At 36.2% G+C, this 26317-nt stretch overlaps 1 protein-coding gene across 3 annotated transcripts in view; it reads right to left on the bottom strand.

Annotated features, from left to right (window-relative positions):
* The window catches only part of gpc6a (glypican 6a), a 210728-nt gene extending 194618 nt beyond the window's left edge, over positions 1 to 16110 (bottom strand). For 2 of the 3 annotated variants that reach the window (XM_056258661.1, XM_056258662.1), the window contains exon 1: positions 15652 to 16110. In XM_056258661.1, coding sequence (XP_056114636.1) covers positions 15652 to 15808 — 157 coding nt within the window. In that variant the 5' untranslated portion in view covers positions 15809 to 16110. Of the gene's footprint in view, positions 1 to 663; positions 683 to 15651 lie in introns of those variants that run through there. The other variant, XM_056258663.1, reaches the window with a different exon arrangement.
* Between the last annotated feature and the right edge of the window lie 10207 nt (positions 16111 to 26317).

Genomic DNA, 26317 nt, shown 5'->3' with positions numbered 1-26317 from the left:
ATACACAAAGACAAAATGCAATATAATACAATTATTACCATATCATTTAAAAAAAAAATTAAACTTTTTTAACCTTATTTATTCTAACACAAAATTTTAAGTTGTGATAGCTGATTGCAACTTCATTTTTTTTTTTAAAGTTTCTTAACAACTAAAAAGAAAAGTAGAGGCAAAGGTCAAATCAAATCAATGTGCAGTACATACAGCATTAATCAAGCCTCAACCAGTTTGGGAATCACATTTTCCCCAACATAATTTACTGGCATCCATTAAAAAAAGAACACATTTATGCACAACTCAGCTTCTCACATCGATTGAATTCAATGAAGGTAAATAAACCATGATTGCAATGATACTGAATATGGCAGCATATAGGAAATTAAACAGGCCCTTATTGCACAGCAAAGTCATGAAAAAGAGTAACAATTTTGCTAAATTTTTCTGGCTTCACAATTCCATTGAAATGTTCCTGCAGTGTGACACTGCATATTTTAAAGTACAAACATTCCATGTAGATTCAATTAATATGTGGTCATGAAATCTGCATGTGCAATAAATAAAGTGTAAAAAAGGTTTAGAGCAGCATGTTTTTAGCATGTCATTAAAGCCTTCAACACTTCAACTTCAAGTAGCTGTATTGAGATTAAACCTTTTTTAGCTTACCAGCTCGAAAATGCTTTTACTTCCTGTTGGGGTCCTGAGTAGGACCTAGGACTCCCAAGAGACTGCCTGCTCCATGGAACTTTGATTGATTGTTTGTTTGTTGTATTTTTCCCTTTTTAGAATAACATGTAAATTCATCATGTGGCTTTTATATATATCATCATTGTTGATTTAAAAATGTTTCTATAATAATGTCATTAGCTGCTTAAAACCTTGTACAAAACTGTTATTTCTACAGTTGCTCTGTGTGAATATGCTGTGTATTGTATTATTTCAAATGATTCATCCAACATTGATTTGAAAATATATATTTATTTTAAAGTTATTTGCAGTTGAATAGTGAAAATACAAGATAATTATTTGTTGGCCCTTTTCTCTGAGGACAATAAAACTATATGCATGTCAGCTTATACACAGTGTCTTCAAGAAGTATTATTTCAAAAGGTTTGGGGTTGGTAAGATTTGAACAAAATCCTAAGACTCTTCTGCTCACCAAGACTGCATTTTTTCGATCAAAGTGTTGTTAGATATTATTACTATTTTAAATAACTGCTTTATATATGAATATATTTTAAAATGTAATTTATTCCTTGAATTTTTCAGCATCGTTACTCTTCAAACAACTCACTGGTACAACTCATTAGACTACTCAGTCTTCAGTGTCACATGTGATATGTTGATTTAAAGACCAAGAAACATTTCAAAACAGTTGTGCTGATTCATATTTTCAGAATGTTTGAAATATAAATCTTTTTACATTATAAATGTCTGTAATGTCAATATAAATTTAATGATTCCACGCTAAATAAAGTTTATTTAAACAATATATATATATATATATATTGAACAGTAATGTAAGTGACACTTAAAAATGTCTGAATATCAAGTTCAGTTTTCTTCTTCAAGGCTTTAAATCGACTGGTGAGTTTTAGTGCTGGAAAGAAGACCTGTGCCCTGTCTGTACGATAAACTTACAATAAGATTTTAGTTTTGGAAGCCGCTTTAAGTGCAGACCGGTGTCAGAGACAATTTATATAGAGACATGCCACTTCCTCAATCCTCAATACAACTATATAGGGAAAACCCGTAACGCCAAAGATGGCGGTTGTATGCACATGCCCCGCCCCTCCCGCTGGAAAGCCAATCGTCTGCTTTTAACAGTCAAGCCGGGAAACATGTAAGCCTATCGTCTGGTTCCACTGACGCATGCGCACAGTTGAGGTTTGCGACAGCGGAGACGAGAACCCTTGCGCATGCGTAATAAACGTATAACCTGTGGGGAAAAATACCTTTTAAACCTTATTTTGGGGCAAAGTCATCAAACTTTTTCAGCGATTTTTATCATATTTTACTGCTGTTTCTATACAAGCAGTTTTTATGTCCCGGTGAGTGACCAGTGAAAGTGCAGTTCTGACTCTCTGCCCATTCATTTAGATAGAAGCCTGGTCTTGTTAGTCCGAAATAGCTGCCCGGAGGCGTTGCCAAGATGGCGGCCGAGTGCCATGACTTGCCTAAAAGGACTTTGCCGGTGTTGGGAACGATGGCCTCTATGCATCATCAATGCAGAACGTCTCTCAGTATCTCACACACAGGTGTGTTTTGAGGTGGTTGCTAAAGGCCAAGGCTTGCTGAGAGACTGACTGGTGTGTAATGAAGTGCCCGTGGAGGAGAACCAGCGCACCACTGTCTGTCAGGTCCACACACTCCAGATGGAGTCCGTCTCGGCTCTGTCTCCACCGCATCTCTCCATCGCTTCCCTGACCCAGCGCTGTCAGACTTGAAAACGCTCACAGGTCTCTCTCTTCAGCTGAGAAAGGATTTCTTCACAGACGTGCTACACTGTCAGCTGCAGTCTTCAAGAGACAGTCTTATTTTTAACAGCAGTGTTGCTTTTGATAAAGCAGACGGGAATATAAAATAGATCGGGGAGACTGAGGTACTTTCTACATCACTTGTCTAGGCATGGAGAAATGAGATGTACATCTAATAGCCCTAATTATCGCAGGATCAACAGAAATGAGAAGCAATTAATATAGTAGAGATGCACCGATACTAAATTACCGACACCAACAGTTTGATTTTCTTACGGGTGATAGCATGATTCAATGATCATCATTTTATCATTTTTTAACTGTTACTGCGTTATTGTCGCGTTAACTTGCCCTAAATTCAAAGACATTTCCTACACACATAGTATGAGTTGTTTTGTATGAAAGCTTGTTTCCGCCACAGAATGAAAAATAAAAAAGGTAATTGCGACTTTTTATCTCACAATTCGGACTTTTTTTCTCACAATTGCGAGTTTACATCTCGCAATTCTGACTTTATTTCTCAGAATTGCGAGATATAAAGTCAGAATTGCGAGATATAAAGTCAGAATTGCGTGATATAAAGTCAGAATTGCGTGATATAAAGTCGCAATTGCGTGTTTTAAAGTCAGAATTGCGAGATAAAGTCAGAATTGATTGATATAAAGTCGCAATTGCATGTTATAAAGTCAGAAATGCGAGATATAAAGTCAGATTTGATTGATATAAAGTCAGAATTGCGTGATATAAAGTCGAAATTGCGTGTTGTAAAGTCAGAATTGTGAGAAATAAACTATTCTGAGGGGGGAAAAATTAGTCTTTTTCCCCCCTTATAATTGGCCTGATAACTCGCAATTGTGAGTTTATATCTCACAATTCTGAGAAAAGATGTCAGAATTTCGAGATATAAACTCGCAATTATGTGTTATAAAGTCAGAATTGCGAAATATAAAGTCCGAATTGTGAGATAAAAAGTCGCAATTCTGTCTTTTTTTCTCGCAATTGCGACTTTTTTCTCATAATTGCGACTTTATATCTTGCAATTGCGACTTTATTTCTCAGAATTGCGACTTTATTTCTCACAATTCTGACTTCATATCTCGCAATTGTGAGATAAAAAGTCGCAATTATTATTATTTATTTATTTTATTCAGTGGCGGAAACAAGCTTCCATAGTTTTGCCCCCTTTTGATTGACAGGATATAATCTGCCCTGATCATCACCTATTTTTAAACAATCAGCCAATGGCCAATAGTGAAAATAATTGCTTTATCGGACGATACTGATTATTGGCCGATACATCGGTGAATCAATACAACATAATTGAGACAAAAACAATATACTCATGCACAATACCATTCCAACTATTATTTTGCAGCACATTGATACAATTTTCATAATAAATAAATGAACAGGACAATTTAAAATGTTAGATAATTTTAAAAAGGTTAATTCATTAACCAAATAACTTAAGTCAAACAACTGACATTGTTTTGTTTTACATTATGGCTGTTGATCACCATGTGTGATACACTGTATTTTTAGACCTAGATATGTTAAATTTAAAAATATTATGGCAGGTAAATATTACAAAATATCACAAACAACAGATTCTATTTTTTTAAACATCTGTCTTAAATATGGTAACATGCAGCTTGGCAAACTACAGATTGTAAAAGTGTCAAAGTTCAACACTGCAGACGAAGAATGCCGCATAAAAATTAAACAATAAGTGATTCACTGCAGGCCAATGTTAATAAAGAAGGTGCACAGTTCAGCCAAGGTGATACTTCCATAAACTCCCTATAAATGCGAGTTGGCAAGATATTGCAGATGGTCGGGCTATAAAGTGTAGCTTGAACAAATCTGCATCTGAAAGCCAAGTATCACACGGTTTAGATGTCAGAGCTGCACTTTAAACCCTTTTGATTAATGTGATGTTCTGTGTTCTGAAATGAAACCACAATCGTCTGGCCTTTGTAAACAATCTCACCAAGACAATTTTCTTTTGTCATTTTACTTTTATACATCATTTTAACATTGCAAAAATAAAATAAATATCTTAATGAAATAACAAACTGTGCTTTTTTGGGGATTGTGCTCCCATGCTAATTTGCCCTGTTTAGTAAATCTTTAATACGAAATGCCAAGTAGATATTCATATTTTAATGGGGTTTGCCCGTGCAAAACTCGCCACAAGGTTGCCAGAGTGTTGCTATTCTAGGTGATTTTAAAACAGTCACAAAAGGCATTTTATCTTCTTTTTTTATCATCTACGAGATGAATGCCTTATGTCAGCTGCCTTGGGGATAGATGGATGGATGGGTGGGTGGGTGGGTGGGTGGATGGATGGATGGATGGGTGGGTGGATGGATGGATGGATGGGTGGGTGGGTGGGTGGGTGGATGGATGGATGGATGGATGGATGGATGGTTGGGTGGGTGGGTGGATGGATGGGTGGATGGAAGGGTGGATGGATGGATGGATGGATGGATGGATGGATGGATGGATGGATGGATGGATGGGTGGATGGGTGGGTGGATGGATGGGTGGATGGATGGATGGATGGATGGAAGAGTGGATGGATGGATGGATGGGTGGATGGATGGATGGATGGATGGATGGATGGATGGATGGAAGGGTGGATGGATGGATGGATGGATGGAAGAGTGGATGGATGGGTGGATGGATGGATGGATGGATGGATGGATGGATAGGTGGATGGATGGATGGATGGAAGGGTGGATGGATGGATGGATGGAAGGGTGGGTGGGTGGATGGATGGATGGAAGGGTGGGTGGATGGATGGATGGAAGGGTGGATGGATGGATGGATGGATGGATGGATGGATGGATGGATGGATGGATGGATGGATGGATGGATGGATGGATAGATGGATGGATGGATGGATGGAAGGGTGGATGGAAGGAAGGAAGGAAGGAAGGAAGGAAGGAAGGATGGATGGATGGATGGATGGATGGATGGATGGATGGATGGATGGATGGATGGATGGATGGATATAAACTTTATTTAAAAATGATAGATAGACAGACAGACAGACAGACAGATAGATAGATAGATAGATAGATAGATAGATAGATAGATAGATAGATAGATAGATAGATAGATAGATAGATAGATAGATAGATAGATAGATAGATAGATAGATAGATAGATATATCTTATCTTAAGTATACACTAAAGTAATAGTGAAGCTGGTTTTGATCTGGAAGTCTTCCTTGACATCAACTACTTTAAAGAACATCACAGATAACAAAGTCAGGCCGCAGGAAAACAAACGAGTAGAAGAAAATATGAACATTTGGAGGGAAAAAAACAACAACAACATTCCCAAATGATGCTGACAGTTCCTACAAGAGCTGCAAGCAAGGCTGGAATAATGTAGTGTTGGTTTTGTTGCTGCTCTGGGGGAGACGGCAAGACAAGAGAGCAAAGCTATCAGCTTCTCACGACTGACAGAGAAAACTAAGCGTTGAGTTCTTCTCACCTCGCCCACGCTTACAAACACCTTATGTCCGAGATACAACTTCCCGTACCAGTCAATTTCCACAGTATTAATGCCTTCATTATTTCCTGTACATCTGAACCCTCTCAGGGCTCCATTCGGCTCATCCCACCTTCCAAACGCTATAAATCAAAATCAGACGTTTTGTGGCAAAAAAAAAAAAATCTGTCCAAATAATTAACTTATGTGAATTGACTTTTGTGGGCTTTTGCCATTTAATAAAAACATGTCTTTGAGCTTTATTAATGTTGAATTTATGAATGGCGGTGTGACGGCGCGTCCTCTGAAGGGATAAATCTCTAATCCAGATCTGTGTGTTCAGCACCTGATGCACTCGTGTTAGTGTTCCTAATTAGCAGTAATTAAGTGCTTTCTACAGCCTCTCTCCTCGGGGGCACCAGCTAGTTTGCGGCATATTTATGCTCGGATTATTTGAGAGACGTAAAGAAAAACCAATTACGCTTGTCGAGGCTTACAGTGAATCTGAGTTCGTTTATTACGGTCTCAAATGTCAGATGCAGTCACTTGAAATCATTATTTTTCCTGAAAATGACAGCAAAAGTAAACTAAAATGCAAATTAGGCAAGTCGAAATAAAACTTATTGCAACACCGTCTAATATGAGGTGAATAGAGAAAATCGTACTGACCATCAAACCCCATTATTTTAAAGGAAATTAATGATTATATTCAGCGAGGATGCAATGAATTGATCGTGAGAGACAGTAATTACATTTATAATGTTGCACAAGATTTCTATTTCAAATGCTGTTCATTTGAACCTTCTATCCATCAAAGAATCCTGAACGAACATTAAGTTCAGCACAACTGTTTTCAACATTCATAATAATCATCAGCAAATCATCATATTAGTGATTTCTGAAGGATCATGTGACACTGAAGACTGGAGTAATAATGCTGAAAATTCAGCTTTGATCACAGGAATAAATTACATTTTCATATATATTTAAATAGAAAACAGTTATTTAAAATTGCCATAATTTTTCACAATATTACAGTTGTTTTTTTTATCAAATAAACACTTGGCGAGCGGAAGAGATAAAGACATGCGAATAGCCAATTTTCACTATAGTATTTGGCAGTTACAATAGTGAGAATAATTTTTGACCTTTAGACGGATGATAATAATCACGTCTGCAACTCAACGAACAACAGGAAAAGTCTTTGATATAAATACATCAATCTATAAATAATTGTCTGTTTCTGCAAACATCACGGGAGGCACTGGAGGAGGATTTCCCAGAAGTCCTTACATCAAGCAACTGCCAGACTAGAAATCACAGCTTTCTGCCATATTATATACAGCCCCGGAGCTACTGTATTGTTAGATATTAGATTTCTCCATTGCCACTGATGAGAGGAAAAAATCAAATGAAATCAAATGGAAACATATACTGTTTGGACTAGAATGTGTTTCTATTATGAACAATGGAGGCCTTAAAGGGACAGTTCATCATGTACTCACCCTCAGGTCGCTCCCAAACATGAAAGATTTTCATTTCTAGAAAATAAAATGAGATAGTTCTCAGGAATATCCTGGACAGTGTTATTCTGGTAACACTTTATAATAGGGTTTCATTTGATAACATTACTTAATGCATTAACCATCATTAAGCAAGTATTTAACCTTAGGTTAACCTTTGTTAATGTTAGTTCATAAAATGTTCAAATTCACATTAGTTCACAGTGCATTAACTTTTAATCTGTTAGTAAATGTTGAGATTAACATTAAATTAAGATTAATAAATAGTGTAGAATTATTGTTCTTTGTTAGTTCAAGTTAGCTAACCTTGACAAATGAAACCTTATTGATTTATATATATACAGTATATATATACATATATATATATATAAATATATATATTCATTTTCATTTTTTCCTCTCATCAGTGGCAATATATACAGTATATATATATTAACTATAATAACCCTCGTCCTGCATTGTTTTGTTTGTAATAAAAGTAAGCAGGGTGTCTAAAATGGCTGAAAAAGCAGAACATTAATTTTGTGTTTCACGTTAGAGAGAAAGTCAAATTTGTTTGGATTGATATGAAGGTGATTAACTGACAAAATGTTAATTGTTGAGTCTTTAGTCACACTTTGCTGCTTAACATGTTTCTTTCTTCAACAAAAGTTCAGTAATTTATCATGGTTCAGTGGTATTCTTTTGATATTCCTCTGATGTATTCAAGCAACACTTTGCTTCCTCACCTGGTGCTGATGACAGCGGCAGCATAATTCATTCTTCTCACATAAATTAGCATTTTCCCCCTCATGTTCTCTCTTTGTACCTCTGTTCACCTCCTAACTGGCACGACGTTGGCCAAACGCGCTCTGTTTGAGCAGGCTGTGTTTCGTAATGAATGCAAATGGATGTGGTTGAATGCGCCGGCGCTGGACAAACAGGCCGAGCACATACACGACACTGATCAAAGCCTTTTACACCAGCGCCTGACATTTACAGGCCAAGATTTTCATTAAGCAGAGTGATTAGACGACAGACAGGGACATAAAGAAAGACAGAAGTGAAGAGTGAAGCAGAGAGACCGGAACAGACAGATGGGATCAACAGTGCTGCCCTAGACACAGGTGGATGTGATATTAAACACGGAGATCTTGCTGAACATGCGAGATCCGACATGACAGAGGAACTTTCCTCCAGCAAAACAAGTCTATTTAGTAGGCCTATCTGTCAAACTGCCCAGGGCTTTAAGAAAATAGCAGCAGAAGAAGTGGGCGGTACATACAAAATCTCATATCTCACAGCATGAGTAATTCTATATAACACTAATCATAGAATAGTTACTTTTTCTGGAAATATAAATGACAACATGGTTTATATCCACTACTACATAACCATGTGGAAATACCAATTTTATTTTAGAAATCCAGTGACTAAATAATACTTCATCTTTATATATATTTTGAACATGATGAACAGGAGCAATATTTTTCATAACAAACAAATGAGGAGAAGCCTTCTTACATCACTCAGAACTGATCAAATGTTACTTCCAAACGTAAAAGTTATGATGTTGCTAAGCAACTGAAAACAACTAAACTCACATTGTACCGAACAAACACCCAGTTAATAAGTTCTCTGTCCTTCTCCCTCGTTCGGGACACATTCGCTCTATACTGTACATTTATCCCTTACTTTCAAGTAATGAATAATGTAGCGCAGTCCTGGACACTAAATACATCGACCGCGGTATAAACAGGCAAACAAAACTTCTACCGGCCCTAACTAAACTAATGATCTTGAGTTAACCATGGGTTCTAACTGCAAAAACACTTGACAGTAGTTAAACCCAGCTGCAAAGTTCTTAAAGTAATCATTTTATTGTAATTGTAGACAATTCAAGATAGCAAAAAATCAATGGTAAAAACAAAAGTTAGTTACAAATGTAGCCCCGCCCCTTTTCAGCGCTCCACTTGAAAAAGACCAATCACAAATCAGTATGCAAATAAATACATGAAAGAAGACCAATTACACAGCATCGTCGCTGCTGACTCTAAATTCTGAACATTCCATCAATTTTGAATTTTAAATTTTAAATTTCAATGCCTAAAGTTTAAATGACAAACTTAGCTTGACGTACAGTATTGAGCGGTTCTCTAACCAGAATGTTTGAGGAAAGTAACACTACAAAACTGAAGATAAATATACACGAAGAAGCAAACACAAACGATACAATGCATGGCCAATTCAAACCCTTTCGATATCAAATAAATCTCTTTATGATGAAGCTGGAGCAATGCAATGTAACACTCGCCGGATGACCTCAGTGTTGTCAGGCAGCGATTTACCCGTTGAACGCTCACCACACAAACAACGGTCCGTTGAGATCTCAAATGAGCTCATGAGAGGAGCAACAATCAGACCTGTGTGATTAATCAGCCGGATGATTTATCTGAGGACAAAAGCTTTACTTTACTGTGTGTGAGTGGCCTGGTAAGCCCTACATTATGGGAATAAAATGTCGCCACAAGGACAATGATTTCGGATATTACCATCTTTGTGGGGACATTTTGTTCCCATAATGTAGGGTTTACCAGGCCATTGGTACAGTAGAAAAATCATTATGTGCATGAAAAGCCCCCATAGAACATAAAAACACAACGTGTGTGTGTTCCAGCCGTATTTCCCACTACATGTCTCTTAAAATATGTGTGCTTTGACTAACAGAGTTTAATTGGGTTTGTCTCTTTTATTCTGGCCAGAGATGGGAATCTAATCTCATGATTTGGGAATTGTATGATCCGTGTTATGTGGAATGTTCTCACACACCCATGAGTCTGATGTGACATTGATATAGTAGGGGAGAACAGGGAGTGATTTAACTTATGATGTTCAAATGTCTGTGTTTCGTTAGCTCTATGTGTCTCCAACTGTGATATAATATCCCCACATGTGTCTGGTTTAAATTAAGCTTGTTCTGAAATCTACGGCTTATCCATTAACTTATCCAGTCAAGTGCAAAAAAAAAGCTGTTCGCTTTTGTTTTGTAAGACTTTGTATTTTGAGCTCAGAAGTTCTAAGAATGTTTTTCAAATGAAATGTTTTTCTGATTGTTCTCTGAACGTTCAAAAAGCCCAGTTTTATAAATATTTGAAACAGTTTTTTCTTGGTTATTCAAACATTGGGGGAAACATTCCATTTTAGAATTCTTTAAACATTATAGGGACGTTACTTTTGAAAGTTCGCAGAAAAAACCTGAAACATGTAGTTAAGTTAAATTATACCACAGGGGTACCACAGGGATCTATTCTAGCTCCGATATTATTCTCTTTATATCTGTTACCATTGGGTTCCATCTTTTCTAAACACGGAGTCTCATTTCATGTATACGCCGACGATACCCAATTGTATTTTCCAGTTAAACAAAATAATTCAAGCTCTTTAGGAGTCCTGCTTGCATGTTTCCAGGAAGTGAAGCTATGGCTGGCACACATTTTTTTTAGCACCAAATGAGTACAAAACTGAAGTAATATTGTTTGGAGTGATCGTCATGACTCCGGTACTCTAGATCTTGATGAGTTAAATCCTCATGTTACTTCATCTGCAAAAAAATCTAGGTTTCCTGTTCGACCAACAAATCAACAAATCAAACTTAATTCCGTCGTTAAATCCTGCTTTTTTCATTTAAGGCGTCTTGCAAAAGTCAAATCTTTTCTCTCTCTGAAGAATTTTGAAATAGTCATTCATACTTTTATCACTTCACGACTTGACTATTGTAATTCACTTTATCTCGGAGCTAACAATTATCCATCGGGCGCCTTCAACTAGTACAAAATGCTGCTGCCAGACTGTTGACTGGTAGTCGAAAGTTTGATCACATTACTCCGATTTTAACTTCTCTAAATTGGATACCAGTCAAACAGAGAATTGAGTTTAAAATTTTAGTCTTTGTTTTTAAATCATTACACGGCCTAGCACCTGGGTACTTATCTGACTCAATACACTACCGCAATCCACCCAGGTCACTTACAGTAGGTCTAGTAACCTTGGATTGCTCTCTGTGCGTAGATTGAGACTGAAACATCGAGGTGACCGAGCTTTTGCAGTAGCAGGCGCCAAATTATGGAATAGTTTACCACTATCAATCAGAACAGTTTTGTCATTTGCTACTTTCAAATTAAAGCTTAAAAAACACTTTCTAAATGTAGATCCTTAATGCACTTTATTAACCTTCACTTGTATTATATTTAATGTATTATTTATTCTATTGCTTGTAATTGTATCGATTAATTTTATTATACTGTATTATCCTTTTACTGATTAATCTGTCCTATTCAGCACTTTGGTCAACCATGGGTTGTTTTTAAATGTGCTCTACAAATAAATAATGAAATGAAATAAAAATTTTAAAAAGAGTTAGATGAACGTCCAACTAAAACATTTCAGAAAAAAAAGCTTCATTGAACGATGTAACAATAAAAAAAAATAGCTAACGTTTTGAGAACATTTTTAAAGACCAGATAACTTTGAAAAAAACATTCTATTACTCTTACTGGAAGAACATTTGCTCATAACTTTGAGAGAACGTTAGCTAAAGTTCGGGAGGACATTCCTTGATAGCTGGGAGATGATGCTCATGCTTGAGGGATTTCAGCTCATTTCTGAATAGATAAAATGATGATGTCAATGTTAATGTATACATAATTAGTATTAATGACAGAAAAGATAGGAAAAGCACTGGATAAAGTGGAGAGATGCTGGAGGAATTGCAAACGTACCTTCATTTGGTCACACACACCACACTCAAAAATGTGTAAATGTCATTGCATTAGATGGTTAAACAATTACACCAAATGTCATCTTCAGACAAATGATGCTACAGCTTTTCTCAGCAATAATTTCATCTTTTCTAGCTGAAGACAGGTTACATCACTCTTCCAGCCTAGCTAAGCGGTTTAGCTGGTTTAGTTGATAGGCCACATAGTAATAGCCTGACAAGTGCCCAACATCCTTCTAAATCACTCCAGCTTAACCATCTTACTGGCCAGCAGAGACCAGCAAACCAACTTAGGCTGGTTGAAGCAGGGTGTTTTTTCCAATTATGAGTCATTTTTGCTCAGTGTCTTAAATCAGCTGGTGCTTCTGTGATTTTAGTGGATGTATCAGAAGTCCAAGTTCCACAAACAATAAAGACTGTCTTCATGGCAGAAACTCATTTCACCAAGTGCAACATGTTCCTGGATTAACGTCTTTGTTGATGCTGGAACAACATTCCAATCATCCAATCAGATTTGAGGGACAAGTTTACAGTTTATGTTTAAAGGGTTAGTTCACCCAAAAAATGAAAATGATGTCATTAATGACTCTCCCTCATGTCGTCCCAAGCCCGTAAGACCTCCGTTCATCTTCAGAACACAGTTTAAGATATTTTAGATTTAGTCCGAGAGTTTTCTGTCCCTCCATTGGGAATGTATGTCCGGTATACTGTCCTTGTCCAGAAAGGAAATAAAGACATCATCAAAGTAGTCCATGTGAGATCAATACAATGCTGAATAAAGTCGTAGTTTTTGTTATTTTTGGACCAAAATGTATTTTCGATGCTTCAAAACACTCTAACTAACCCACTGATGTCACATGGACTACTTTGATGATGTCTTTATTTCCTTTCTGGACAAGGACAGTATACCGTATATACATTTACAATGGAGGGACAGAAAGCTCTCGGACTGAATCTAAAATATCTTAAACTGTGTTCTGAAGATGAACGGAGGTCTTACAGGCGACGACATGAGTCATTAATGACATATTTTTCATTTTTGGGTGAACTAACCCTTTAAGCTTACAACCAGGGTTAGGTGCTTCTAAATCAGTGTTATTCACCAACATTTCCCTCTGGTTTTAGGGATAAGTTATGAATCGCAGGGGCGTAGATATATGGGTAGGATTAACATTTTCAGACAGAAATGTTGTTCCAGAATCAACAAACTTAGGAATGCGTCTAACTTGGCAAAATCATGACGTGCATCTTCATGTGCAACACTGTTTTCTTATCATTTCAGACCGAACAAACTATGAAATGTTTAGCATGAAAAGTGCTTGCGCAGTCTTTCACTCAAACAAAGGTCAATAACTTTGGTATTTTGTATCAAACGCAATTGCATTCAAACGTTTTGAAGTTTGACTTCAGTGGCAAAATGTTTTTTTGGCCCCGCTATCTATCTAGCCTCTGACACACACATATTCAACAGTTACTAGAAAAGCGTAAAACATCAAATAAAAACGAGCAAAAAAGACCATTGCTTTTGTCAACAAAAAAGAAAAAACTGATTTGGACTCGCATTGCATGAGAGTTCCTGTATACGCTACTGTATGCTGTTATATTATGGATCAGTGATGCAACAGCATACAATACATACTGTAGATGTGCACCAACATCAACAAGAGATGCTGCCTCCAATGAGACCACAGATGCTCATGGGGATCGAGCCCTTGGAGAACCATCTCACAGGTGAGACAACAGGGACAAGAGAAAATAATCCTATTTTAGAAATGTATAAAAACACTTCACGTACACACATCCTGCAGTCCCCAGTGTTCAAGCGCTCTTGCTTTATTCATCATCAAACTTTTGCTCAAATCAATGTGCCTGTTTAATTTATCACTAAAGGACCAGAATAATCTCACCAAAGACGAAACGTCATGCTACGTCTGCCATCTGAACGAGCAACAAATGTCATTTTAAGGCAAATGCAACTGTATTGTGGGATAAAACACATTATGATTGTATTATCTTATCCTTTCAAACGCTCTCTCTTCCTCTGCATTATGTCCCTGCCACAGTAATCTGCTTTTACTGGGTGAAGCCCTCAAATGTGATTACTTCACAACAGATAACAAAGGGGGGAAAACCCTATCTATGCCACAGCATGGAGTATGAATTAAAGCTACACTATGGCCTTAAGGACTCCATAAATCCAATGCTAAACAGGGGCTCGTCCTCCTGGGTGAGCAGGGCCACCTACTGGGGCTGTTTATATTGCATGAAGGGATTTTAATTGGAGTAAAACTCTTACAATGAGCCTTAAACTCACTGGAGAGTTTACTGAGCATGACAAGCAAGTGATGCACAGGTAGATGTGAGATTTACTCACACCTGTTTGTTTTATATGAGTGTGTGTGTGATGATGCAGAATTATGTGTTCTTAGTTGCTGAGATTCAACTAAATGGAGGAAAGAAAAAAAGGTGCATTGTTATAATATAACTATCTTTCTGTGTCTGTGGCTTTCAGTAACGTATTCAGTCAATTTCAGAAGAAAATATTGCTTTTATTAATTTATGATTTCTGCAATTGAATTTGGTCAATGTCTCTGAACATGCAGAAGGACACCAAAGTTTAACAGTCCAACACATACAAAGAACCTCAGCATTAATAATATTATCTTTTTAAACTGAATGTAATTTGGTCTCAAAACTGTTATTTTTTTTACCAAGATATAAGTATTAATAATTTACAACATGAAAACCATCTGCAACTCATCACACCACATCAAATATTACAATGATTGAAAGTTGATATGTGCTGTAAGATTGACTTCTTCAACTTCGATGCTCAAAGATGCACAACAGTTCAATAATATCAGCTCAATAACAACTATATAACAACTAAGTGTCGTTGTTACACGTTACATGGAGTTACTGTAATAATAACTATACCTTATGCAGAATTACATGCAACTAACCCTAAACCGAACCCCAATCCTTACTCTATAGTAATGTAGTTATTTATTATTACACAGTCCCAAAATGGATGATTACACTGTAACACGGACACCTTAAAATAAAGTGTAACCCAACTTCAGTGAGTGTAACAGCTAATCGAGATCATGCGGTCTATATATCCATGAAGACTGAAGACAAATGTGGCAGTAAAAGTTTTCAAAGATCAATTATTGAGATTTTCTCATTCATTATAGGTTATTCCATGAGTGAGTTTACATGTAAATCGTTTACAAATCATTACTGATCAACCCCATTAATGATCAATAGGCAAACCTGCTGCATGAGCGCGAGCTGTTCTCCACCCGAGCGTAGGCTTTCTAACTGACATGTAAGCAGAAATCCTCTTTTACCCCGAGTTTGTGATGTGGCACCATGTTGGCACCTTGTCCTCACCTTGTATCTCCTGATGTGGCACATTATGGAGACTGAAGCCTTTGGTCGTGAACGCCTGGCGCACATCGCTGCAGCTGCGCGATTTTACATCTCCAGCACACGACAGCGACAATAGAAGCGATAAAGAAGTGAAAACCACGACAGGTGTCTTCCACATCCCTCCTGCGAGCAAATCCAGCCGATGCGTAAAAGCGCAAAACCCACAAGACGCGCTCAGCGCACCGGCGTCTCCAGCTGCAGGTGGACGAATGTTTCAATCATGCAATCGCTCATCAATGATCAATCACGCGCTCTGTCGCATCTTCTCGTTGCAGAATTCTCCAACGGATCCTCTCAGAACGAACGCGTGCGCGATTACAACGGCGAAACCTCCAGAACAGATCCGGAGCGGCGCGCTCTCAACTTCTGCTCTGTGTTTCTATCAGTGGAGAGAAAGTAGCAATCCTCCTTCTCCCTCTCTCTCTCACACACACACACACTCAGAGAGAGAGAGAGAGAGACAGACAAACCGCACAACCCAGTGGTGAGTATGACAACATGGAAAAACACGGAGTGGATTCATGGAGGCGCATGGCGTTTTGCCGTCAGGAGATGCTGAAGCAAAAACTCGAACTACTTTTATTGAAAAAATATATATATAAATAACAGTGCGGATTCGTTTTAGTAGTCAACAATAATATAATTTAGAGGAAAACATCTATAAAAATCACATTTAAAATTATAATAATATTATGAAATAAAACAATCTAAAATACACAACAATACATTTAATCAATTAAATGGTGTTAATGCCTTTTTTGACATATACATATATATATATATATATATATATATATATATATATAATATTTATAGAATATATATATAAAATAGGGCTGTCATATCGATTAATTGCATCTAACATCAACATAATTTATACTGTCAGTATGTATGCATGCATGTATGTATATATTTAAACTTTAAAAGAAAGAAAGAAAGAAAGAAAGAAAGAAAGAAAGAAAGAAAGAAAGAAAGAAAGAAAGAAAGAAAGAAAGAAAGAAAGAAAGAAAGAAAGAAAGAAAGAAAGAAAGAAAGAAAGAAAGAAAGAAAGAAAGAAAGAAAGAAAGAAACCGCACGGCCCAGTGGCCAGTATCAGAATAGAGAAAACACGGACTGGATTAAAACTCATGCAGTTTTGCCTCAGGAGCTCCTGGATCTGGGATCTCAAAGTTCAAGCTGTCATCATCTAATCTATTCATCACGTTCTGCCCTTTTCTTGTGCAATTCACGGGAAAAATGTGTGCTAGACTGAAATGACAATAACTTGTCGTGTGTATGGCCAAACAAGCAGTGCAAAAATCACCAAAATAACATACATGAACATAGTGGAAACAGAGTAAACGAAAAGTATTAACAAATAAACAAGTGTAAAATAAAATGAAGTAGATTAAAATCAGAGAAAACCTCAAAAAAATCATTCACTTTAATGGCTTTTAAAAGTATATATAAATTGTAATGGTTTTAATATGTTTTTCATGAATGTTATTTACAAAAACATCACTCACTAGCTTTGCTATAAGTATAATTATGCATGACATCAACAAGACTAAACCTTTTTACTTTTATTGTACTACTCCCATTTCTTAACTTTTCTCTTTTTTATTATTATTATTATTTATTTATTCATGTTGCTCTAGGTTGTGCAATAGTAAATATGATACTGCATTATTTGGTCAAAATAATAACTTCCTTAATCTGCCTTAAGTTTAATTCTCTCTCTCTCTCTCAAGATACTGTATCGCTTTATCTTTCCCAATAGAACACTAGCAAGAAAGACATGTTCCTCCATGCATGCATAACCTCAATATCACAGTGCAGTATTTCTCCGTGAGCCTGCGGTTGTACGAGTCGCTCCCGCCTGAGGGAAACTCTCACCGGTGACTCACCACAGTCTAGTGTAATAACCAGCAGCATCACTTTAAAACAGCCGGGACTTTCCCAGGTTATGAATCGTTAAACTGCCCGGGGATCACGAAGTTCGCCTTTTTCAGTCTATTCATCTTTGATTTACTTTTTTTTTTCATATGTGTATGAGGATGCTTTTTCCCTGAAATACCATGCACTTTTATTTCTCAATAAATGCTGAATGTATCTGCTCTGAAAACTATGAGGTTTCCACGTGTCACACATGACTGCTGTCATTTAAACGATGATAATTAACATTGCTAGGCAAATATCACACAGCCAACTGGTATGTGCATTAAGAAAAACTACAGTATCCTTACAAGTGCATCATGTTTAGCTCAGAAAAGTTTTTTTTGTTGTTGTTTAAAATGATTAACAAATTAAATAAGTATAGTGTTTTTAAAATCCAATTTTGAATCAGAAAGGAAATGTTAAAAGCTAATATCACTTCCACTGCATTCATCACCATGAAATTGATGCTCATTTATACATACAGAAAATGTGCATGTGCACAAAATTCAGACTTGGGGCTTGGTATTGCTATAACTATCTCAAATTGTTGCACGTCAGTTCAATGCATCACAATATAAAAAAAAAAAAGTGATGGTGACAAATGTGAGGGAAACCCAATGGTCCGTGAGAGTCGACTCAACAGGATCCATTTTAATGTGTCAGTGCTCCGTTTCTACGGTCAACCTGTTCCTCATAAACAGAGGGAATTATAGAAATGCAAATGTTGTGTAATTTTATTTTTAAGTATCTAAGGTATGTGAGGAATAGCATCGCAATGTGTTCAGTTGTACCTGGTTTCAAACACACTGTTCTTATCCATGTTCTAATCTACAATGACAAAAGAAATAGATGTTCAAGAGTGATGCAAACTCAAATCTCAAAGCACTGTCCGTGTGATAATGCAGCATATTCTGGAGCAAAGCAACAGCGAGGGTCTGAAGCTCAGCATCCTGAAGATGGATTACTCTAGTAGTGTTTCACCACATGGAAGGTCAGTGGTTTTCCAGTGACTGCAGGTGGTGTGTGTGTGTGTGTGTGTGTGTGTGTGTGTGTGTGTGTGTGTGTAACAGGAAGTAGCGCGCTGTTCTGCCTGTTGTCTCAGCAACATGTGTCTCCTCTGAGACTGGTCGCGGTGGCTCAGAAAACTCAGAGGCTGAGAATAAAATCAGTCGAGTCGTATCCTGCGCCAGTATTGAGTTTCTTAACTTGTGGTGCAAATTACTTACTTTTATTTATGGCCTTTTCTTTTTCTTTTTCTTTTTCTTTTTTTGTAAGACAGACAGGGTCAAATGACACTCAAACCTGCACCCACAAACCAATGAACCACAGCTCTGACTTATTTACAAACTCTGCAAATGATTAGTCCTTGCACAGCATGCCATGTATTGATATTCCTCATATATTATTTTGTAAATAACGTTTTTTTTATCAAGATTAAAATGCATTTATTGACTTATATGGAAATAAATGTTTGCCATTTTAATTGATTGTGTTGATGTCAGCATAATATTTGAATTTCAAAAGGTGATTGGTCTTTTTTCTTGCATTTATTTGCATAATTGCGATTGGATTTGTATATTTTGACAGGCCTTTTATGCTAGAATTGTTCTATTTTGATTGAAATTAAACACAAATATAAAGTATATTTAAAAATGTAATTTTTTAGTCAAATACTAAATAGATGTAATTGTACTAAATGGTACAAAATGTCATTATTCAGATCTACTTTTTTTTTTTTTTTACTAACATTTACTCAATTCATAGGGTATATTTCATTGATTTTTTTCTTATGTTAAAATTTACTCAATATTTGAAGTATATTTTTAAATATATTTATCTGCACTGTAAAAAATTTCCTGTAGAATTTACAGGAATTTACTGGCAAAAAAGTTGCCAATAAAGTCCTGTAAAAATGTTGGTAATTGCTGTAAAATTGATTACAGTATAAGACTGTAAAGCAACTTACAGTTAATTGTTGTATATGAAATACAGTAATTTATAGTTTTTTTTACAGTAACATTGAATTAAACTTGTATTTTATTTTACAGCAATATTTTGTAATTTCACTAAAGTACAGTATTTACCTGGCAATAAAGTTGCCAATAAAATCCTGTAAATATATTTTACAGCAATTTTTTGTAATTTCACTAAAGTACAGTATTAACATGGCAATAAAGTTGCCAATAAAATCCTGGAAATACCCACAAAATTTAAGAAGATGCTGTAATAGTTTAACATTTAAAAAGCTGAAAAGAATCATTTTAACAGTAAACTGTACTTTATTATATTGATGTAAATGCATTAAAATAAACATTTAAAAAAACAAACACAAAGTCAAAGCTGTTGTTGAAAAATATTTATTAAAATATTAAGCAAATAACTGCAAGACTGGTAACAACAATTTTACTTTTTCAAGTACGAAAATCTTTTCAAAATCAGTCACAAAATAACTACAAATAACTTGTAAGACTTAAAAGCAAGATTCTGGGTTCAATAAAAGTTAAAGGGACAGTTCATCCAAAAATGAAAATTCTGTCATCATTGTGTTTACTCACCCTCAATTTGTTCCAAACCTGTATGAGTTTCTTTCTTCTGTTGAACACAAAATATGATATTTCAAAGAATTTTGGTAACCAGACAATTGAAAGTAAATGGCTACCATCAACTGTTGATTACCAACATTCTTCAATATATCTAAAATATCTTCTGTGTTCAGCAGAAGAAAGAATCTCATACAGGTTTGGAACAACATGGGGGTGAGTAAATGATGACGGAATTTCCATTTTTGGATGAACTATTCCTTTAAGCTCAACCAACAGAATGGCATTATGGTTAAAGGTTTAGTTCACCCCAAAATGAAAATTCTGTCAGTAATTACTCACCCTCATGTTGTTCCAACCCCGTAAGACTTTCCTTCATCTTTGGAACACAAATTAAGATATTTGTGATTAAATCTGAGAGCTGAATCACTCCTCCATAGGTTTCTAAGGGATCGTAACTTGCCGGCCCAGAAAAGTTATGAAAGACATCGTTAAAATAGTCCAAGTGACTACAGTGGCTCAATCTGAAGTTTATCAAGCGACGAGAATACTTTTTGTGCACAAAAAACAACAACAAAAATAACGACTTTATTCAACAATTCATTTCCTTCTCTGTGGGCCTCGAGATTTCACGTAGTGTAACAGCGCAGCGCTTCTGTGTTGTACGTCACACGTAGGCTCACTATTGGCCAACGCTGATCATGTGTGTGAGGAGTGATCCAGCTCTCAGATTTAATCAAAAATATCTTAATTTGTGTTCCGAAGATGAACGAAAGTCTTAGAGGGTTGGAACAACATGAGGGAGAGTCATTACTGACAGAATATTCATTTTGGGGTGAACTAACCCTTTAACTTACATCTCCTGTTAAAACTCACATTTCTGCCTTTTTTTTAATTATTTTTGGTATAAATGTTTGTGATAAACAACAATGGTGATTGACAACATTCTCTCTAAAAACATTTAAACCATTTTAATTTAAAGTACTTTTTTTTTAAATATACATTTGACAACTTACATGCTTAACAACTCAAAGTCCATTAGCCTTCTGAGAAGAGTAGACACATGAGGATTGATATTGTTGTTCCTCTTCTCTGAGGTCTTTCCACTTTTTTTTGACTGTCTTGGTACCGGATGGGTTGATTCCAACAAAACATCTGCACAAAAATTAGTCAGAAAAACACAAGCAGAAGCTTTAGGATCACGTGCAGACTAATGAAAATATACCACTTTACATTAAGCATTCGCTGCAATACTAAAAAGGGTTAGTTCACCCCAAAACGACATTTCTGTAATTAATTACTTATTAATCTGTCATTAATTAACGACTGACCTACATTCATTTTCATGAACACACATTAAGATGTTTTTGATGAAATCAGAGAGGTTTCTGAACCACACATAGACCACAACGTCATTACAACTTCCAGGGCCTAGAAAGGTAGTAAAAACATCATTAAAATAGTCCATGTAACTCCAGTGGATCAACCTCAATGTTATGAAGTGATGAGAATACTTTTTGTTCTAACGTAGAACCTGGAAGCGCTGCACTGTGTTTATTACATTAACAGCGTCAGAGACTGACACAGAAGAGAAGAGATTGTTGAATAAAGTCGTTATTTTGGGGGTTTTTTGCGCCCAAAAGGTATTATCGTGGCTTCATAACATTAAGGTTGATCCACTGTAGTCACATGGTCTATTTTAACAATGTCTTAACTGCCTTTCTGGACCTTGAAAGTTGCAATGATTTTGCTGCCTATGTGTGGTTCAGAAACCTCTCGGATTTCATCAAAAATATCTTAATTTGTGTTCCGAAAATGAATGAAGGTCAGTAGTTAATTAATGACAGAAATGTAATTTTTGGGTGAACTAATCCTTTAACATATACACATTTATATTTAAGTAAACTGTTACCTTTGAACAAATTCAACTGTGCAGGATGCCTCGTGCTCGTACACCAGATTAAAGTTGTAGTATAAGTTGCAAACAAAGCAGCAATTCCAGCCATGAAATTGGGGTGTGGATTCATAAACACTTGACCCTCAATACTCAGCATCCACTGGGTTGCAGTGAGAATTTCACCTAAAAATAATAAATATAAGAAAACACTTTATAAACATGTATGCTAACATACAACAGGCAAAATGTATTAAGTTACTAAAGATTTTGGAACATACATTACCTAAGACAATCAGTCTCGGAGAGTCTGGAAGTGTAGAACTTTTTTCTACATCAGCTGCTGTTGCTGACATCTACAAGAAAAAATATAAAAGGAAAACATTGTAAATGTAATTAAATGCAGTATGCAGTAAATGCAGTACAGACCGATTTCCCTGCCCTCATCAAAATGGCATTTTAAATGCCTAATTAAGTCATTCAGAGTTGTGCATGTGAAATGACAATATCCAATCTGGCAAATCAGTGTTGTGTCTATTTGGTCAAATCTGGAACCTTTACGAGACTTCTGATATCCTGTATGGTCTCTATATAGATGAGAAGCTGCAAATTTTGTAAATGCACGGGAACAGTCAGGTACACCACAGGTAAAACAGCAGCTTGGAACATTACTGTGACCTTTCATATGCTTAGTAAAACCTACAATGGTATTGCTCTCATGTTGACACAATTTACAGTAATACATTTCTCATTTAGATTTAGGTTCAAGTTATATTAAGAAAACAATAACTATGGGAACTTTGAACAGAAAATAAAATGAACTTTCAAATCGTTTGCCAGTCATTTTGAATTTATTTATGACGCAGGGATTTGTTAAACACTGGTTTTACATGCTCTCAATAAGAAATCCAAACTAGTGAAATAAATGAGAAAATAGCAGCATCCAACGATGTTAAAATCATATTGTAATGTTTTTAATCAGCAAAGCTAACTGCACGTGCGTATACTGTATGTAGTTTTGTCTCAACAGCACATCAGTAATTATGTCTCGTCTTCCAAACTGCAAATTGCTTTGCGTTCAATTTAGTTATGACGCAGGCCTTTGTTAAACACTGGTTTTACATGCTCTCAATAATAAATCAAAACTGGTGAAATAAATGAGAAAATAGCAGCATGCAACGATGTTAATAATATCATAGATTCTAATGTTTTTCGTCAAGAAAGCTAACTGCGTATAGGCCACGTTACTAGTTTTTTCTCACCAACACTTCAGTGGATTTGTCTTGTCTTGGAAACAGCAAATGCTCTAAAAATACTCTCTTGAGAGCAAATATATGCGGATTGCGAATAAAACTGTAACAAACGGCAGCATTCGTCCATAACATTTACGATGGTTTTACCTTGTAACAGTTCAGCTTCGTCTCACCACTGTTATGGCGCGCGCCGTCGCGATTCTATGCCTCGCCTGAAACAATACATTTAAAATTAAAGACACATTCCTTTACTAAATAAACGTAACGTTAATATTGGAATCAAACACTTTTACATCACACTAAATGTCCTGATAACACGCAGTTGTTAACAAGTCGATAAAATTAATTGCATATCTGACATGATGAATTCTGTTCAAAATATGAATCGCTCAAACAGCATTAAGTAATACAGTAGATTGTAATATTTATGGATGTACATTTAAGTTAACTTACCAAAAATTTAGTAAATAGTGCCTTTTATCTTCAGCGCTTCTTGCCCTGCTCCAGTCCACCAGTTTTCAAACCTGTATTCAGCCCGCGCAATCCCATAATGCCACATCACAGTAAATTGTTGTAAAACGTATGAACTACAGTGAAAACACCTCTTACCTGTAAATCAATTTACAGTTGATAGGGAAATATACTGTTAACAACTGTAATACTCTTTTTGACCCATAATGCATTGCGAATTACAGTAATAACTTGTAAAATGATAAAACAATAAATTTCTGTAGAATTTTGCTGTAGAATCTACAGCAATTTGTTACAGTGTGTGTAAAAATGTTTAATAAAAAAAACGTATTACATCATACATTTTCAGAGTGTATGTTCTTCGCCATCTGGTCTTAATTGGCCATGGTAAATAAGTCATGATGACTACAATCACCTTGTTAATTAACGGCTAATGACGCAGTCTGACCACCAAACGTGAGCTGCAATTCCTGGATCGATGAAACTCCATGAGCGCTAGTGCTTTCTTTACACTGCTTCAACTTGTTCCTGTTTGAACACACACACACACACACACACACACACACACACACACGAGACGAGCAGTCAGAGAATATATGTTTGATCCTGGCTGAAATGGTCCACTCTGTGCAAAAGTCAGCTGTGAATGGCCTTTGATGTTTCATTCATCATTGTGGAAAAACTGGAAAGACTGCAAATCCCACCCGACACAATAGTCTGATATTTTGTCAGGTCTTCTTTTGACTTCCACTCCAGGTGGACAATCTTTAGAGGATGTGAAAATGCTAATGAAATTTGCAATGCTGTCCATTTAACCTGGTTGTGTCGTCTTAAAGCAGCCTGTGGCTAAAGTGACTAAAGCTCAAGACTCGATTGAAACAATCTTCTTAAATTAAAGGTGCACTCAATGAGTTTCTATTTACATCCCTCTAGGACTTAACAAACGCTGCTCATCAACCCCACACGAAATACAGAGAACTATAGATTTACACAGAATTAGTGCAACGTTTGTAAAACTTTTAAACAGCATTTGTTGTCTTCATTTAGTATAAGTTAAAATACTACAATAATAAATAACTAAAACTTAATAAAATCTGTTTAAACCTATTTAAAACAACAAAATAGCAAAAATGTAACTAAAATTAAAATTAAAACAGTTAATATAAAATAAAATACAAAATATTAAAGCTGCAGTCCGTAACTTTTTTGGGGTTAAAAATGATCCAAAATACATATTTGAGAAAATACATAACCAGCCAGTGTTCAGACTATCTGCTTGCCGTAGCTCGATTCAAAACGGTAAGCTTGTAATAATGTTTTTAACTCCAGTGGTGCTGATGGATTTCCACGGGAGATTCGAGCATGTCTTTGCATGTCATTACGTCACATCTGTATACATAAAGAAGGAGTCTCGGCTAGTAGGCTATATTGCGTGTGAGGATGTTGGAGGTGGAGATGTATAGCCTTTTCTCACAGCACTTGATATAATTAAGCGGATCCAGAAAGGTTCAAATGACGATCACCAGTGATAACTAGAGACTCACCCGCTGTAAAATGCAAAAGACTTCGTTCGGACTTCGGAGTGGCTACAGAAAAAAAGAGACTGCAACCGGCCCATGCGAAAACAAGGATAAATATCGGAAGGACATTACATGTAGTCACGCAATGCGGACTGCAGCTTTAACCAAAACTAACAATGATACTAAAATGACACTTTTAGGCAAAAGACGCTTTTAGACTCCATCAGGATGCAACTGATTCTAGAATCATATTAATGATATTTCTCAACTCTACTATGTATTTCTTATTTTTAAAAACCTAGCAAAAAAAAAAGACTAAGTGCACCTTTAATAAAATCCTTATTAATAACATTAATAGCATGAAGGGTATTCATAGTAGTCTGCTAAGTTATCTTAGTAATTTATAAGAGGCACTGTCTTGAGCTGTGAGGTCAAAGACGGCAGACAGGGAAAAATATAAGTCCATTTCATGCTTTAAGAGCCTCCAATAAATATCGATCACTGGCAAAAAAACATCTACTACAATATTGTGAACTACAGTATTTGTGATTTACAGGTTGCTGCAAACATTTTATTTTTTGTCAGAATATACGGCCAGTTTTGAATGTCTGCCAATACAGAAAGAAGCATTTCTCCTCGTAATGGTGCAGTTACAGCATCTACTGGTCCAACCAGCCAAATCCTGAACCCCTCCTCCCCTTTTTCTTTTCTTTTCTTTTTTTCAAACTAACCCTTTAATTATTCCTTTAAAGAGGACCTATCACGCCTATCAGGTGTGTTCAGACGCATTGTTGGCGCGTTGCTATTTTGAGGCAACACACTGATCCAGCCGACCAATCAGAGCACAGTGTGCTTTTCAGAAGGAGGGGCTTCACAGAGACAGGAACTAAACAGAGCGTTACTGACAGACCGGGTAGAGAGGAGCCGCAACAATGACAAATATGGGAAAAATCATGTATTTTGAAAATTCAAGAATGAAAACCTATACTAGTAGTAGAGCCCACAAAATCAAGACTTTGTAAAAGGGCATAA

This window comes from Rhinichthys klamathensis, unplaced genomic scaffold (assembly GCF_029890125.1).
Source record: "Rhinichthys klamathensis goyatoka isolate OS25496 unplaced genomic scaffold, OSU_Roscu_1.1 h1tg000157l_1, whole genome shotgun sequence".
In the NCBI taxonomy this organism is placed as follows: Eukaryota; Metazoa; Chordata; class Actinopteri; order Cypriniformes; family Leuciscidae; genus Rhinichthys; species Rhinichthys klamathensis.
The sequence above is the reverse complement of the archived record's forward strand: the minus strand, read 5'-3'. Positions and strand labels throughout refer to the sequence as shown.